Source organism: Octodon degus, unplaced genomic scaffold, assembly GCF_000260255.1.
Source record: "Octodon degus isolate 3935 unplaced genomic scaffold, OctDeg1.0 scaffold00029, whole genome shotgun sequence".
Lineage (NCBI taxonomy): Eukaryota > Metazoa > Chordata > Mammalia > Rodentia > Octodontidae > Octodon > Octodon degus.
Window position 1 is genome coordinate 13,407,230 of NW_004524605.1, and position 14,238 is coordinate 13,421,467.

General features: G+C 48.2%; 1 protein-coding gene across 2 annotated transcripts in view; it reads left to right on the forward strand.

Moving 5' to 3' along the window:
- Cyfip2 (cytoplasmic FMR1 interacting protein 2) overlaps positions 1-10,147 on the forward strand; it is a 139,686-nt gene extending 129,539 nt beyond the window's left edge. For both annotated transcript variants that reach the window (XM_023713088.1, XM_004629394.3), the window contains exons 29-31: positions 4,288-4,526; positions 5,813-5,960; positions 7,514-10,147. In XM_023713088.1, the coding sequence (XP_023568856.1) occupies positions 4,288-4,526; positions 5,813-5,960; positions 7,514-7,681 (555 nt within the window). In that variant the 3' untranslated portion in view covers positions 7,682-10,147. The remainder of the gene's footprint in view (positions 1-4,287; positions 4,527-5,812; positions 5,961-7,513) is intronic.
- The last annotated feature ends 4,091 nt before the right edge of the window (positions 10,148-14,238 follow it).

Sequence of the window (14,238 nt, forward strand, 5' to 3'; positions counted from 1 at the left end):
CTCAAAATTTTACATGATGGGAATTTATGGCTTTTGTAGTTCGCAGAACTACGAGGGGTTACCTCTCGCCACAGGAAAGGAGCCAGATGCTTCACCGGCCATAGTGGGAGGGGCTGGTAGAACCCAAAGCTGGCTGCGGATTTATGGACTCGGCTGCTCGCTGTCCTGTTTTCCTGGCCGAGATCATCAGGCCCCAAGGACTCACGCACACTGAGCAGACACCTACGCTATTTAGTAAACCAGCCTCTGTCTATTTGCCAAAGGGAATGGCCATGGCTGGAGAACGAATCTGGGGCCTTTTCCTCCTGAGCAGCTCCCTGTGCATCTTCCTCACATGGCAGACCTTTCCAGGGGCAAATAGAACCAGATAAAAAGAGAGAATAAGGGCGCACTCAAGCGCAGGGCTCAAGATTATCTTTCAGACTGTTGTAGCCGACTGGGCGACTTGCTTGGGGTCCCTCCATGCAAACGGTGTCTGTCTGTGGCATCAAGACAAGTCACCGTGAACGGGGTTTCCTTGCCCTTGTGTTTCAGTCACTCATTGGGAAGCTTTTCCAGTTCATGCTTTCCCCAGATTTTGTTAACTTCGTGGCTGTCATGACAACTGTATTCAGGCCCACAGGACTGGTATTTCTGGATTCTTTCTATGGGGTCACTTAGAGGATCCTTTCTTTTGGGGGGCTCCAGGGAGAGAGCTCACAAGGGGTGTCGGCCCTGGGTTCTGGGCGAAACCTGGCCCCAGGGCCTGAGGCCGTGAGTGTACCAGAGGCTGGCTAGCTCCCTCTAGCTTGGCTCCAGGACCAGGAAACTTGGTACTTTCAGCAGCTTTATGCTAGGTGCTTCCCTCGTAATGCATAGATATTGTGTCCAGATGTGCCCAGCCCCACGTGAACCCCTCCATGCCTAGGAGCAGGAACCCAGGAGAAAGGCCAGTGTATGGAAAAGGGCACTTCTTACTGTAATAGGCATTACTTGGACAATACAGTGGGTTCATATTTGACAATTTCATGCATACATTTATTGTACCAAGATATAGTAGGTTCATCTGGGACATCTTCATCCATGCATATACCAGGCAAGGATACTTTTTAACTACTGGAATACCAGAATTACCTTGATGTATTGGCTCAAAATGTCAGCTGTTGAGCTTGGTATTTTACTTGGGTTAGAGCTGTTTGTCAAAAGGACCTAGATTTGTATTTGTTTGTCTTATGATTTAGACAAAAATGTTTTAAACATAAATATATATTTTTTTCAATTAAGTGAGGTAAAATCTAGCATTATCACTTAATATAGATTTAGAAATAATTTACCAAAGTCAGGCGTCTCAACTAAAGAATTCTTCCAGAACTTTTTACTGTCTCAGAACACTATAACGCAATGCATATTAAGGATAGTTGAAATGGAAATATGTCACCACAGAAATCAATGTATTATTCTAAATATCTTATGGCTTGAGTATCAAATTCACCATAGGATTAGTTGAATATAAGTGTCAGATAGCGTATATGTAATAGAAGTTAGAAACTGCTAATATATAGCTTTATTTTGTCTATATTTACAACATTTTTGCTCTAATCACTGCAAAAAGCTGAAAAAACTCTAGAAGGAAAGACAGTTTTACTGTGTGTCCCTGTTTTACTCTTCATTGTTGTTTGTGCCTTCACATTACCCTGCATTCTGCCTTGTCATTTCTGACTCTTCTTCTCTTCCAGCATCATAAGTGTACATCACATCTTCTGGCCTTCATAATCTGTTGTCATTCAAATTACTTTTCCCTTAGTAAAAGGATTATTTATGTGTCTCCATGTTCATTTTTTTTTTGACTGTAGTTTCCAGAAGTTGTTTCGTTTTGGAATAGCATCTCGCCATGTAGCCCTGGCTGGCCTCCCTCTCAAAGTGATCGCCCTGCCTCAGCCTGCCAGGTGCTGGGACTACAAGTGTGTACCTCCATGCCTGGCATTTTCAGAAGTTTTCATATGCTGTATCTTGACACGAGCTTCTCTGGTTTTATCCCGTTTGGGGTGCCTTTTGGTCCATTCTGGAAAGTCTCATCTGTATTTCCAAGTCCACCCTCTTACTTCTCTCCTGCTAAAACTCTGATACCCTAAGTACTACATCCAGACAGGTTGTAGACACTCTGTTCTTTCTTCTCCGTGGGCTTCCCTCTGTTGTTTAGAGCAGCTAAATGCTATTGTTCTGTGTTCCACTTCTTTCTTTCCTCTGTCCATTCTGCCTTTTTTTCCTGTTGTCTAGATTGAGTAAATTCTGTCATTCTACACCCCACTTCCTTATTTCCTCTGGCCATTCTGCTATTTGAGCCCATGTCCCAGGGTTTTCCTTTTATTTTTATTTTATTTTTTGGTGGAGCCAGGGATTGAACTCAGGCCCTTACGCTTGCAAGGTAAGCGCTTATTCAACTGAGCTATCTCCCAGCCCTCCTTTTATTTTAATCACTATTTTTCAGCTGTAAATTTCCTCTTGGTGTTTCTCTTTTTCTACTTTGTTGAGGCTTTGTAATTTTTAATTTCAAGCAATGTTCATAATTATTTAGTGAAGCATGTTTATTATGGCTGTTTTAAAATCCTTGCCAGATAACGCTAGCGTCACTTGAGTGCTGGGCTGTCTTTTCTAACTCACACTGCCTGGTTCTGAGTATGACAAGTGATGTTTGAGTGAACACAGGGACAGAGATGCTGGATCCCAATGAAATCTGTGGTAGCAGCCTCCTGTGGCTTAGCTCTGGTGGACAGGTCCAGGACCCCCCCACCCCCACCCAGGCTTGTGTTCTTTTGCAGAGAAGAGGGCTGCTCATTACTGCAAAGCCATTAGGCTCCCCACCTGACATCTGACACCTCCCTGACTGGGAGGGTTTCTCCCCTCTTCCCGTGTGCTTTGAGCCTCCACCTCAGCTGAGGGAGCATGCTGCTGACCGTGTGTGTGGCAGAAGCCTTGCCCCCAACGCCAGCACGGTGCTGGGTCTGTATGGCTCTCTTCTTCACCATGCAGAGCTTCAACGTTCCAGAGCAAGGTGCTTGACACAAACTGAGCAAGTTCTCACCTGACATTTTCCAGACCACTGAAAGAGATCGGCAGAGCTTTCTTGGAGCAGGCGGGGCTTCTTGGTAATCTTCTTGCTGTGGGAGTTCATAGCTTCCTGTTGATTTCCTCACGATGGTCTCTCCGTCGGGCAGCCCTTCTTCATAGCGCCTTCCTACGTCAGTTAGTGGCCAGTTCACAGATTGACATTTGGTGGTTGGTGTCTTCAGGCGGGAGCTTTTGGCCAATCGCCAGTTGAGAATTTAAACTATAATCACCTGGTGCCGTGGGTTCCTTTGCACACCTGAGGCCCTCTGTCACGGTCCTCTCACTTGTATCTAAATCAAGAGACTGGTTCAGAGTATGAATATAGATCACACACACTGGCCAAAGAAAGATTTCTAACCAGAGAAAGTAAATCTGTGATGTCAGTGGCAAATTTTAAAAGATTAACATGAACTCTTTCTTAGCATTCAGCTGTACAGATAGAGTTGAAGTATATAGCAAATCTCCCCATTTTTCCAAGCCCATCTGCTCTGCTAGCTGATTCTAAGCTGAAGCGTTTCTATATACAGACACATACCCTGTGTCTATGTCTATTTTTGTCTGTCTGTGGAATTGTGTGTGGGTTTTTAAAAGAGGATTGTAGTATACATCATCTTCTGCAGCTTGCTCTATTCGCTTTACAGTTGTTCTATAGATCTGACTACCAGAATTCAATCCTAGCGTTAGCCCGCACTGGCTGCCTCTCTGAGCCTCAGTTTCCTCATCTGTGAAATGAGAATAATAATGACCTGGGTTTGAGCAGTCAGTATCCATCAGGCACTTAGAAAAGGAACTGGTGGTATATTACACACTGTGAGTAGGAACTACTTATAAAAACAGTGCAGTAGCACCACTGACAGCAGCGTCTCAGATTTAATATTACCTACCATTTTGTGACATAGCTAGATCAGAATTTTTATTTCTTTTTGTGAAACTGGGGATTGAACTCAGCCCCTTGCGCTTGCCAGGGAAGCACTTATTCCACTGAGCCATCTCCCAGCCCCTAGATCAGAATGTTTGATAATCATTCCTCTACAAATGGCCCCTGGATTTCACATATCACAAGTCTGACTCTGGGGAAGACCTCAGGCCTGACAAATGAATTCCAAGTACAGCTGGTTTCACTGCTTGGGAGCCTCTAGGGCAAGAGGACAACAGGGTCCCAGATGCAGCTCACAGCTTTGTATGTCCTTCTGTCCCCAGCAAATTGCCATCGCTCGGGAAGGCGACCTGCTGACCAAGGAGCGGCTGTGCTGTGGCCTGTCCATGTTTGAGGTCATCCTGACCCGCATTCGGAGCTACCTGCAGGACCCCATCTGGCGGGGCCCGCCACCCACCAATGGCGTCATGCACGTGGATGAGTGCGTGGAGTTCCACCGGCTGTGGAGTGCCATGCAGTTCGTCTACTGCATCCCTGTGGGCACCAATGAGTTCACAGCTGAGTATGTACCTCCAGGGGGGCAAAGCTGCCCATGAACCTGCTTGTCCCTGAGAGAGCCATTGGGGTGCCACTGGGGTACCAGGAACACGGGTAGGGACCTGGCCAGCCACCAGTTGCTCTGTTGAGAGTGTCTGTGGTGTGCCAGGGGCCGGACCTGCAGCAGCGCTGGCCAGAAGGATGGTTCCTGCCCTCCTGTAGTTTAAGGGGCCAGCAGATGTCTACGCAGTCAGGAAGAAAGGGGCACAGATGGCAGAGAGCAGAGATGAACAGGTCTTCAGACTTTAACTCACAGGTTAGAGACCCGAGCTTCCCGAAGAGCCTGGGTGTCCCAAAGGGCACAGAGAAGAAGGGGACATTCTGGGGAAGGTAGCCATCAGCCACAGGCAGAAAGCAGTGTACGCAAGTAACCATTTAGGGTGAGCGTCCTCAGGGCCTCACCTTCCTAATAGGACAGTAGGTGGAACGCATGGGCAGGAGCCCAGTGAGGCGTGGCATTAAGAATCTCGCTTCACCCCCACACAACTCCACTCAGGAAAATGAGCACCCTTCCAAGACTTCCAGTCTTGCCTCAGAGTGGACAGAAGCAGGGCCCAGCTCTTCCCGCACTCAGCCGGCTATTTATCAAGGACAGAGTGATAGAGAAGGAAGCCAGGCCTGCCCTCCAGAAGCCAGCAGTAAAGCAGAGAAACTACAGCCCAGACAGGCTCCTGAGGGAGCTGTGTCAGGACAACAGGGATGGGAAGGCCAGCCCAGCACCGAGAATCACACGTGTTCAGAACCGCTGGGTCCTATGTACTTCCAGGACAGTTTTGAGAAGATAGAGGGATATCCTCACAGCCACCTACTTGTCTCTTGTGACTTGGGGCCTGCAGTCAGAGCTTCAGCAGATCCCAGGGAACTCACAGCCTCTCTGTACCCCTAGCACCTGCTCCTACCCACTCACCATGCCTCGGCACTGCCTGCCAAACCTGTTCTTGCATGATTCTCTTCCTCAGAGAGCCAGGAGCGATCCTCCTTTGACTTGCCTGTCAAAGCTGGTTGGATGTTTTTCCTGTAAACTCATTTCTTTTGTTCAAGATGACTTTTTGTTTTTGTTACCTCAGCAGGATCAATACCTCTTAGTGTGAAGGTCTTAGATGTTGGAGCAAATCGGCCTCACAGCGCCCCTCGTGCCTTCTCCAGAGTTCAAGTCTCGGCGCAAGGCGGGCCTGCTCACTCCCTGTACTGCACCCCAAGCTGGAGGTCCTCCTCCCTGGCCCCTCACTTGAGCTCTTCTCCCTACTCCAGGCAGTGTTTTGGCGATGGCTTGAACTGGGCTGGCTGCTCCATCATCGTTCTGTTGGGCCAGCAGCGTCGCTTTGACCTGTTTGACTTCTGTTACCACCTGCTGAAGGTGCAGAGGCAGGACGGGAAGGACGAGATCATCAAGAACGTGGTGAGCAGGCTGGGAGCGGGAGGTGGGGCTGCCTCACATCTGCTTTGACTTGAAGAGGGCAGGCAAGCAGCTCCAGGATGCAGACATGTGTTGTCTGGGGGCTGGCAGAGGCGTGAGTCACTGCTCATAGCCCACTGAGATGAATCCAGTCCCCCTAGAGGGCAGGACTCGGCTTCTGACCCGGAATACACACCCCGTCACAGGCAGCTGCTGAGGCTGGCATCTTATTGGCGTCTCCACCGAACAGTAGAGTTGAGCTGGGCCCTGGGATAGGACAGGAGCCAACCTGGCTAAGTGAGGCTCTTGTGGGAGACACAGGTAGGAAAAGGTGGTCAGTGCCAGGCTGTGTGGCCGCCACCTACAAATGGCACGCAGGACTTGGGTGGACAGGGCAGACAGAAAGGCCAGCTAGAGCAAAGGCATGGTAGGTGGCTAAAGCAGGCCGACATCAGGGACCATGTGAGAGGAGACAGGGGCAAGAGCCACCTTACAAAGAGTGGTACAAAGACTGTGGAAAAAAAAAAGGTTTAACGTTGTGACCAGTGGCACACAGCTCAGTGATGCTGAGCACATTGTGAAGTGTTTATCCCTTTCCTCAACCAAGACTGTATGTATTAGTAACTCTGGTCCCTGACAGCTGCTCTTCAGCTATTGCTGTGACTCTGACCACTGAGTGCCTTAAACAAGTGAGACCCTAGGACATTAGTGTCTAATATCGATTTGGTTTAGTGTCCTCAACATTTACCCACATTCTAGCGTACGTCCAAACTGCTGCCTTTTAAGGATGAATAGTATTTCATTGTAATTATACACCACGTTTTATCTAAAGCAAAGTCCACTGCTGGATACAACCAGGATACACCCTGGTTGTATCCATCTGTTATCTGCTGTGCTGCTGCAAAGTCAGGAGTGCACACACCCGAGTCCTTTCTTCCATCCCCCAAACAGGACTGCGAGGTCGCACGGTGACTGTGCAGTCCACGGAGGGGCTGCTGCGCCGCTTTCCGTAATGAGTGTACCATCTTATTTCCCAGAAGTGATGCTCAGGAGCTCCGACTTCTCCACATCCCATCCGTGTTTTACTAGGATTTCTTCTAAGATTTGTATAGTTACAACTCTTACATTTACCCCTTTTTATCCATTTTGAGCTAATTTTTGTGTATGATACAAAATGAGGCTACAGAATTGTTGTTCTTCATGTAGATAACCTGCCCTCTAGTGCCATTTATTGAAAAAAATCACTTTCCCCTTTTCACCCTTGTTGACAATCACTTGCTCATATATGCAAGGGCTGACCTTTCGGCTCTCTAGCCTACTCCAGTGGCCTAGATAGCTGTCTTTATACCACTGCCACACTGGTTTGATTATGGTAGCTTAGTAATAAGTTTTAAAAGTTGCAAAGATTTAATTTGTGGATCCGTAGAAGACCTTTAGGTGAAACAGTGACACAGTCATTAAAGCTTTGAGGTCCTGGACTCTGGCCTCACTGAAGCCTCTTTTTCTCACTTTCTCTACATGTCCCTCCCACCTTAATTGTCCTCGTCCTCTTGCAGCCCCTGAAGAAGATGGCTGACCGAATCAGGAAGTACCAGATCTTGAACAATGAGGTTTTTGCCATCCTGAACAAATACATGAAGTCTGTGGAGACAGACAGCTCCACTGTGGAACACGTGCGCTGCTTCCAGCCACCCATCCACCAGTCGCTGGCCACCACCTGCTAGGCAGAGGCCCTGCAGAGCCTCGACCTGGAGGTGCGAGGAGAATCAGGAAAGAAAAATGAACAGCCTGCAACTGGGTCCAGGGGGGCAGGATGTGGGACGGGCCCGAATGCCCCGACCATGCCTGGGGCTTGGCTTGTGCATGCTCTCCCATGACATCTCCATGGTGGTCCTTCCATAGTGTAAATCAAAACAAAGTAACAGGGCAGCGTGTGCTTTCTTTTCTTTTTTTTTTTTTCCCCCTCAACCATGTTCAGGAGCCCCTGTTCCACCCTTTCCCACCCTACAGTCCTCCCATCTGTGGTTGCTCCCCAAGACCTCCTCCCAAGAGGACCTCCAGTCTAGTTCCCACATACGGCCCCCGGACCAAAGTCTTAGACACAGAGCAAGTGTGGCCATGCCAGAGATGTCATCCTGCCCTCCCCGTGCCTCGTCTCCCTGGCTTCCTTCTCCTCCAGCTCCTTCCCTCTAGTTCCCCTGGCACATCTCCTCCTTCTACAGACCTTAGAAATACCACCTCTGCCACCAAGAATATGCTTGGGCCAGAGACTGAGAGCCGTGGTTGTCCAGGAAGCAACTCCTGGTTCATCACGGTAACTGGTGATACGAGTTCTGGCTTTTCACTGGCTCCCCCTCAAAAACTCCCCTTCTCCGAACCTTCCTAGGGAAGAGTCAGAAATGCTTTTACAGCTGTTTCCCACTGAGTGGAATTGGGTGAGGAAGATAGTGAGGCCTGCTGTGTGGAAGTAGCCTCTGTGAACTCAGCCAGGAATTCCACAGCCTCAGACAGAGAGCTGTAAACTGTCTCATCAACTTAAATGTTCAGCTCTGAGCCCTACAGGGCAATAGACGTTGAGGGCACAGCATTGAAAAAGCAGGTCATAGAGCTCCCACAGCCTCAGCCAGTGACCAATCTAGTGTCTACTGCTTGGCACGGAATCTCTCATTAAGGGAAACTCCCACAGGAAAGAAGATGGGCTATCTCAACAGGCACCACAAACATCCTGGGGACAAGGCGGTGAGGAGTGAAGACATACCCCCAAAGGGAAGTCTTCTAGTGAACTAGAACTTCCACTGTCCATTTTGCTCTCTACTTCCTGTTTTCCTAATGCTCCTCAAGTTAGATTTTGGGATCTATATTCTCTCACAGGGTTATATTTACTTCCATTTTCCTGACTGAACCAAAATTCCTCCTCAGAATCTCAGTCACCAAGTGTGGTGAGATCTTTAGGAAAAGAGACCTTCAAGATGCTCGTTACAATAGATCATTTTCAAAGGAGCCTGGCCCTGAGCTTCAAAGAACACATTAAGTGGAATGTTTAATACATCTTGCCCAGGAAGGAAAGGAAAAGAGAAAAAAATGGAAAAAATAGCAGCAACCCAGTCCCCTAGGACATGAACTGAAATGGTTACCATTAACCAGATGGTTTGTATTGAACCACATGATAAAGGAAATGTCCATAGCCAGAAGTTGGTGTGACCCACTTGTGTCAAGTAAGGCCCAAAGGCCACCTTGGTCAGAGCTTCTCCAACAAGCATACTTGTGTGCAGGTTTTTGGGGGCCCAAATTGGAGAACCACTACTATAGAGAAATCTTTCTGGGTCTTGAGCTACCTCTCGGGCATGAGAGAAATTTTGGGGCTGCATTTTAGGAAGATGGCTCAGAAGGGAAGTCGGCAGATTCTGCCCCACACTGCCACTTCCTATCCTATTTCTTCTGGTTGGCCCTGGATGAGTCCCAAAGTCAGCAGAGAGATGATGCCGCCTGGAGAATGACCTGGTAGACCATGCTATCAGAACCCATATTAAATCTCTTAAGTTCCAGGACCTTCTGAACCTCCAATTCTATCTGGAAACAGTAGCTGGCTCTTTTAGACAGATGACTAGCTTTTAATTCTACGTTTCATTCCAAATCTTTGACCACTGCTTTGTAGAGATAGGGACCCTCCAGTTAACGAGATTGCTGTTTCAGCAATTCGACCCTCCCACCCTATATTCATAACCCCAAAGTTGACCCTCTGGGAAAAACCACATTCTCCTCAAGTGATTCAATCCCAGCGAATTGAGGTTTTCACTTTCAAGCGAGCTTTTCATTTCCTCGGCTCATCAGTAGCACTTACTTATGAAAACTGGATGAGTGTCATTCTTTCCTCCCTAGTACTGTTACTGACCCCCCACTTTTGATTTTTTTATGTGTCTTAAGGAAAAAAGCTCAGATTTTAAAAACTTTAACATTCTGTTTGAAAAACTGTTAAATGTACCATATTTGTATTAAGAGTTGTTGGGGATTTTTGTACAATGAATTCACATTTATTTATGGTGACTTCTATCTACGCTTGTGATCAAATAATGTTAAATTCTGAAATCATATTTGCTATGTAGCTGAAGATGATCCTTTGATTTGTATTTTGGGGGTACCTGTGTTAAGTAACATTTTCATCTCCATTAAATCTGCTTCCAAACCGGTCAGACCCGCACCTTCGTCCTCATGCTTGGTCGTTTTCCAATCCTTGTTGCTCTGTGGAGGCCACGTTACAATAAATGACTGAGGAAACAGCCTGAGAGAGTCCCAGAAAATAAAAAGATACCAGGTCAGTACTCCCTCAACTGACAGCTTCTTTTGCTTTTTCACTGGGAGAATTATATCTTTAAAAGTTAATTTGAACTGGCAAGGTACAGAAAATAATGTCTGCTCTGGGGAGTCTGTCGTCCCTCAATGTAAACTGCACACTCTATCCTTAGGAGGAAGAACGGAAACTCACATGCGAGGAAGCCTCCTACATAGGCACCACGCTGAATCCTTTTAACAAAGCACAGTCCTTCTGTGGTATGTCACACATTTGAAGGATTTGCCATTGTGTGTTGATTTGCACAGGTACTAAGTGACAAACCTGGAATGTGACTGGAGCTCCAGAGCAGGGCCTTGTGCCATAACCGCAATGAACTGATAGGCCAGGCCTCAAAGCAAGATTTGCAGTTTGGTCACAGGACCTTTGGAGCCTTTGGGACATAAAACTGACCAGAGCATGTTATCAAGAGACAGCCCTCCAGGGTGGCTGGGAATTCCCAGGCTTAAGGAGAAAGGCTGGTGTCCGGGGATCTGTCCCTGTTTTAGTTTGCCTCTGGAATAGGTCATCCCGGAAAGCCGGGTGCTGCGTTAGCAGCAGAAGAGAGTTTGGAAGTGGCTCGTGAGAGTCCTAACTTCATCAGTGAAGCAAACCACTCATGATGGATTCATAACTGTAGGCATTGTTGGATTGGTGGTGGATTATTAGGAGGTGGAGCCCAGTCGGATGAAGAACTCCACAGGGGTGTGTGTGAGCGAGAAGACTATGCTGTTTGCAGTCCCTTCCTGTCTGACTCTTTCTCTCTGCTTCCTGGGGCCCGTGAAGCCGTGGTGTGAGCCACTTTCCCCCACTACGCCTCCTGCCGTGGCGCTTCTGCCTTGCCATGGGTCTAAAGGCTGCAGAGCCAGCCAAGCTGAGCTAACACACAAGCACAAAGAGCTTAGTTTGGCCCACGGTTTCTGAGATTTTCATCCAGTCAGTTGACTTCGTTCCCTGCGGACCTGTGGTAGGGCGCATTGTGGTGGAGCAAAGCTGCAACAGGATCCCAGGAGGTTAGAGACGCTGCCCCGCTTCCTGAAGCCCAGTCCGTAGCTGGGATCCACGGTCTGCGCTGCCGCTGCCACTGCTTAGGATACTGTCATGTCTCATCAGCCCAGGGCCCAGGGTCATCAGTCGGAAGTGTATCCGTCTCCAGAGCAGGAGCCACGCTGTGGTCTAATGGCTCTTGTCCCCAAATTGCCATTGTACTCAACCTTCTGGGCTCAAACTGAAAGAGGCCTTAAACTCAGACCTGAGCTTTGTGTGCAGTCTACATTTCACCATGGGTTAGAGAATCAAAAGAATCAACAGGCACCCCAAGCCCCTGAGGTCACAATTCGGTTCCCAAGTGCTTGGATCAGGGGCTGTGGCACCAAAGCTGCTACGAGCACTTGTACTCTAAAAGCCAGCATTGCAGCTGATGGTTGGGCCATGTTGGACTCAATATCAAGAGGTACCACTTGCTATAAGACCCCACTGTGAGAAACTATGGAAAAGGAGAACCCCAAGCCCCGCCAAAGACTCTAACCTGTGCTGCCACCCTGTCCCACAGCCTAGACCACTGAGGTACCCGGCGTCTGCTGTTGTGGGTCATGGCTGAAGACTGCACATGGAGGTCACACCACTACGTCTACTTGGGACCAAAGCTAACACACCACCCCAGCTGCCCCACTAGCTGCACCTGTGGGTAAAGCTCTGTCCCTACCAAGGCTACCCTTCAAAGCCTAGAGATGGTTATTCTTCCAGATGAGCAGATATCTGCACCAGGTCAAAAACATTTAAAAAAAAAAAGAAAAGAAAACATGATACTACCAATAAGTGATCTGGAAGAAAGTCAAACCTATTGGGCTGGGGAAATGGCTCAGTAGCATAAGCGCTTGCCTGGTAAGTGCAAGGCCCTGAGTTCAATCCTCAATACTGGAAGAAAAAAAAAAAAAAACCACTATGAATTATCTGCAAGGAAACTCAGAATAATAATCTTAAGGACAGTGAAACATAAGAGAATAGACAAACCAATTAAATCATAAAAGCAATTCATGATCTCAATGGGAAATTCAACAGAGACAGATGCCATTTTAAAAGCCAACCAGTGATCAAAAACACCAAGTAGAGGCACCCAGCACACAGCTCCTCCTCCACACAGAACTCATGGGAAAAAAATCACTGCATTCTGGGGTGAGCAACTATGCAAGGACACTGGGAATCAGCTGGGTGGAAACTGGAACTTTGTAAAATTGGAAGACCTGGGACCACAGCAGACTAAGAGAAACAAAATGCCCTGGCATCTGTCACTCCATCTCTGTAGTGGGAAAGTCCCAAGCAGGGGTAAAGGTGAAAGAGTCCCAGCGAGCTATCCATGTGGATGCTGGCAATCTTAACCCCGGAGCGTTCTGAGCTCCTGACGTGCTTGCTTCCCACCTGCATAAGTAGCCTGAAATCTGCACAGAAAGCTTCTTTGGAAAGGATCTCACATCACCTTCCCACGAACATCCGGGACACTCGAGCCAAGTCCCATCTTCAGAAGTGAGCTGTCAGAGCTTCAACTGCCCTAGGGGTCAGCCATTTCTGGATGTCTCTATCTCTGGGAATCCAAGGACATTTCATGGCAGGAGCTCATGGGGTGGCCGCCTTGTGAACCCCACTTGGCCTAGTACAGTGACTATAACATAAACCTGCTGGATTATGAAGTAGGATATGGGTGCTCCCACTGAAATGGCAGTGGATGCTTCTGTGAGAACTGGACTGGAGAGCTAGTCCTCTGGATGGAGGGTGTAGAGCAGGCATGTGCCTAGAAGCAGGCACTTGTGTAGCACCCAGAAGCCTACCTCAGGTCTCAACACTCAGACATCTGTTACCAACAAGGTGGAGAGAGAACACCAAAGTCACTGCTGCTTTTCTTTTCTACCCGCGAGGACACTGAGGTGTCCTTACACAGCCTCCGGTCTCTGGCTCTTGCCCAGCCCCTAAACACACACAGTTAAAAGGAGGCTAAGAGCAGATGCGCTCATCTGCAGCTATAGCCTGGCTCCAGGGTGCACCCCGCCAGGAGCAGGAAGGAAGCTTCTGCCGCCATCCTTCTCCACAGCTCCCGCTGTGTACCTGGGCTGCATCTTATCTGCCAGGCATTGTGGCCAGGACTGGCCATGAGCTCCTCAGGGGAGTGCTGTGGTTTTCACCTCAGGCACAGTACACAGACATCTGCTATCGCTACTCAGGCAGCCTCTGAGCCTGCACCGCTGGTCAAACAGAGGACAAGGACATCACGCCAGCCCTCCCATGCCTTGTTATCAATGACAAAAGCCCTTGTTGGTGGCAGAGCTAAAGCCAGCCACAGCTGAGATGTCCATGACTCAATGCAGACCACCACGTCTGCTTATGAGTCGCTCACGACACCCACATCCTCTGTTGTCTGGGTCACATTTGCCCTGAGCCTTGCAGCGTCTGGCTCTTGGTGGCTTCCAGAGAAGATTGTCTCTCCAAGAGATCTCCAGGATGATCTCTCCTTTTGACCTATGCAATAGGTCAAAGTAACTAATCATACCAAAACAAAAAGCTATAAGGAGAGTACACTATGATGCCCAACTAGAAATAAAGTTAGCATTGCATAACAAACCAACTCCCCACAACAAATTTTCAGGACAAAGGTTCTTAGTAAACAGGCCAACCAATTAAAGTGGGGAGACAGCTGGCCAGCTGGATGCACATGTCGCAACTTAAGGCACAAGGAATAGAAAAAGCCAAAGGGACATGAACAGAATAACTCTAGCCACAGGTTTCTGCCCCCTAAGCAACTGATACAAATGAAATGTCTGATTTTGAAAAGCTTCAAAGAATGACTGCAGAAAAGCTCAGTGCGGGCCAAGACAATGGAGATGAACAGGTAAGTCAAACTGGGAAGTCGGTGCAGAACATGAACGAGAAATGAGAACACAAATAGATTTTGAAAAACAGCAA